We start from the raw sequence: 3092 nt of genomic DNA on the forward strand, positions 1-3092 counted from the left end.
AATAACAATAGGCAGAGAAGTTTTCACTTTTATATTTTATAATTTAACTATTTCCCAGATATCTCCGAATCCAAACTTTCTCTAGAAATTTTTTCATTGCTACAGTTTTCAAATTTTAATAGAGGTTGATAATTTAATTCCAGCCCAAACTCCTTAAACTAGTTTTTGCACAAATGATTTTTAGTTGAGAGGAAAAAGAGCAATATTGTTTAGAGGCCGTAAGGGGACAAAGGCAGTCATATGTTCAACTTCTGTTTGAGCATAGAGTTTTATCCCTTCATTTTATCCCTTCATATAGAGTTATTCACATTTTTTGAGCATATAGTTTCATCCCTTCGGTGAGCTGAATATGATAAATTCTGGATTTGTGAAATTGTTTATTTTTGATCAGTGTAGGTAGAGATTTACGGAGAACTGAATTACTATCACATTGTTTTGCCTACAGCATATTCGATAAAAGCGCCCATTATCTATACCCATCACCACAGTGAACATAAGACCGAATATTTGAATATACCACAAAGCTGATGGCCAATATACCAAAAGTGACAAATGTTTCCAACGGGCCAGTTTTACCACTAAAAGTGAACATATGCACCACCACCTTCCAAAAGTTCTCTAATTTGGCGATAATCATATTTGAAATAAAACGTGACTACATGATCATGATGATTAGTTGAGCGGTTAAGTAGGCGCAAAGAGTTGAGCGATAAAATTTTCATTGATTATCGAGAGGCTGGAATTGTTTGAACACATTTCCCAAACAACAAGCCACCACAATTCCAAACCAGTGCAACATGGCAAATATAATGGCAACCAGTGCCATAACCAGAAGGTTCTGATCCAAAACGTCATCAACCTCAGCTACACAGTCGGCTGAGAAAACAGCCACACTCGCATTGTCGTACCCTGTGCCACACTCTGGCTCTGGGGTTATGCAACAAGTGTCTGGCACATTTCCAGTCCCCAAAGCGGGGAACCAAGAGTCGGGTCCCTCGATGCCACAGCATTCGAAATTCGTCTGAATTTGGTCCCAAGCCCTAAAGAGAGAAAGAGGAATGAAATTTAGAGCATAATTGGCCACATGTTTGGCTTCATTTGGTTTCGAAGTGCAAACATAGTAAAAGTTCAACAATTAATGGACCCAACAGGACTTAGAGGATTGTTTTTGTTCAAACTAAACCTGTAAAAATTATTCCACCATTATCAGTTGGCGTTTGAGACAGGACTCACCCTGAAAAAAAGTGAAATTGAATTAAAGAGTTGAAGACTCGAATACAGTTTCTATTCTAAATTTTTAAACGTATAAGCAAATATTGGTGAAAAACGCGCGGCTGAAAGCGATTTTGATGTCTTCCTGTGCTCGATCAAGTCGCCTTCAAAAATAGAGATGATTACTAAAACAGTGTTGACAACAGAATGTTTTTGTCCACAAAAACTACTTTTAATGCATTCCTACTCAACGCTTATCAATTTAAAAATGGAAAACTTCGGTGCAGATGTACAATTCAAAGCTTTTTAAATGTTGACATTTAGTTCAATTTCAATGGGAGCAGCTCTGTAAATTTTTTATTTCTATAAAATTAACTGCAAACAGGAGCTTGACTGTCATATGGTTTTTGAATTTCAAGTACAACAGTGAAAAGCAAGCGCACATACTGGTAAAAGAAAAAACTATCGTACTCATTCCAGCCAAACTTGGTGGCGAAAAAAAAGAATATTTTCTGACGTTAAAATAAAAGTTGGTGTAAAACTATCAGAGGAGGAACAAAAGAAAGGTTTTGAAAAATAAGACTTTTGTTTCAAAAACAGAGCAAATTACAATGTTACAATATCATCACACCAATTCAAAACTATCACCTTGCAAACATAATTTGAAGAAAAAAAACAATGAAAAACTGCATATTTTGCAGTCGTATGCCCAATATTTTGTCCAACTACTTTGCCTTTCATAGAGGCGTTTGTAGCGATAATGATCTGTTTCCGGTTTCGAAAAAAAACCCACAGAACAAGACATCCACTCAATTTTAGATAGGAAATAAACCCACGGAAATAAACCCCGCTTGATTATTAAAGAGCTGCGCATTTAGCGTGTTTGGCCAAGCCTTGCTATTCTTTTGCCTCGCGTTTTGCCATTTTCTTCGTTTATAAATAAAATTAGTGAAATGGAAATAGCAATTGTCTTACTTTCTGGTTGGCTTGTCCGTAGAATAATGCTCCATAGAGGTATTCAGACTCTTTTCAAACACGTCCATTGCTTTAGACTTGTTCTTCATCAGGAAAATTCCCAGGGAGAACTCAACGCAGAAGAAGATAAAGAGGAAAAACGCGAATCCATACAACATCCAGGCGCTCTTGTTCCAGGCACCGTAACATCCCAAGAATCCTATGAAGAATATCAAAATCCCGAGTGATATAATAATACCGGAGCCATTTGTTACGTAATCAACATTGAACTCGTTGTAATCGCGTACACTTATAATCGAGTGCACCCCCACAACTATCAATCCAATTCCAATTCCCCAGAAAATAATGTTAGCAAGGAAAAATACAATTCTAAGCAGCTCCTCAGAGAATGATAGTCCCGCCATGTTTTGCTTGTTGTTGTTTTTCCGTTTGACAAAATAGTTGCGACCTTTTATGTGGTAAAGAAGTGTTTGAGCCAGATTTCTCGTGCTCGTTAATATATTTATATATTTAATAACAAGAGAAGCAGTTTTTCGCAGCAGTTTCAAACTGCGAGCACTTATATGACTATCATTTCATGTAGCATTTCAGTATGTTAATTTAGTGATGTTTTATTGTTAAAAAGTGACACTTCATTTTTTATCTGTGCTGTGTTGGAATACTGGAAGAGCCTTTCGTAGTTTACATTTGTGGCCACAGATGTGAAGTGTCAAGCCACATTATGTGGAATATGCATTTTGAAATGATACATTAATTTGAAATGCCGTTTTTCTTCTTGAGGAAGCATTCTTTAAGACAGACTCTGTTTTCAATTTTCGGATTCATAATATTTCGGTGGTTTTTCGGTACCACTTTCTACCAATTGTGTTCCAAAAAGAAAGTGAATACGAAGGAGCATTGGAGGC

General features: G+C 36.5%; 1 protein-coding gene across 1 annotated transcript; it reads right to left on the bottom strand.

Annotated features, from left to right (window-relative positions):
• Nucleotides 1-403: 403 nt before the first annotated feature.
• LOC142349668 (23 kDa integral membrane protein-like) lies at nucleotides 404-2830 on the bottom strand. The gene is made up of 2 exons (XM_075401394.1): nucleotides 2188-2830; nucleotides 404-1040 (listed from the first exon to the last, which is right to left on the bottom strand). The coding sequence occupies exons 1-2, from the start codon at nucleotides 2589-2591 to the stop codon at nucleotides 719-721; spliced, it is 726 nt and encodes a 241-aa protein (XP_075257509.1). The 5' UTR covers nucleotides 2592-2830; the 3' UTR covers nucleotides 404-718.
• Between the last annotated feature and the right edge of the window lie 262 nt (nucleotides 2831-3092).

This window comes from Convolutriloba macropyga, chromosome 1 (genome assembly GCF_964194025.1).
Source record: "Convolutriloba macropyga chromosome 1, txConMacr16.3, whole genome shotgun sequence".
In the NCBI taxonomy this organism is placed as follows: domain Eukaryota; kingdom Metazoa; phylum Xenacoelomorpha; order Acoela; family Convolutidae; genus Convolutriloba; species Convolutriloba macropyga.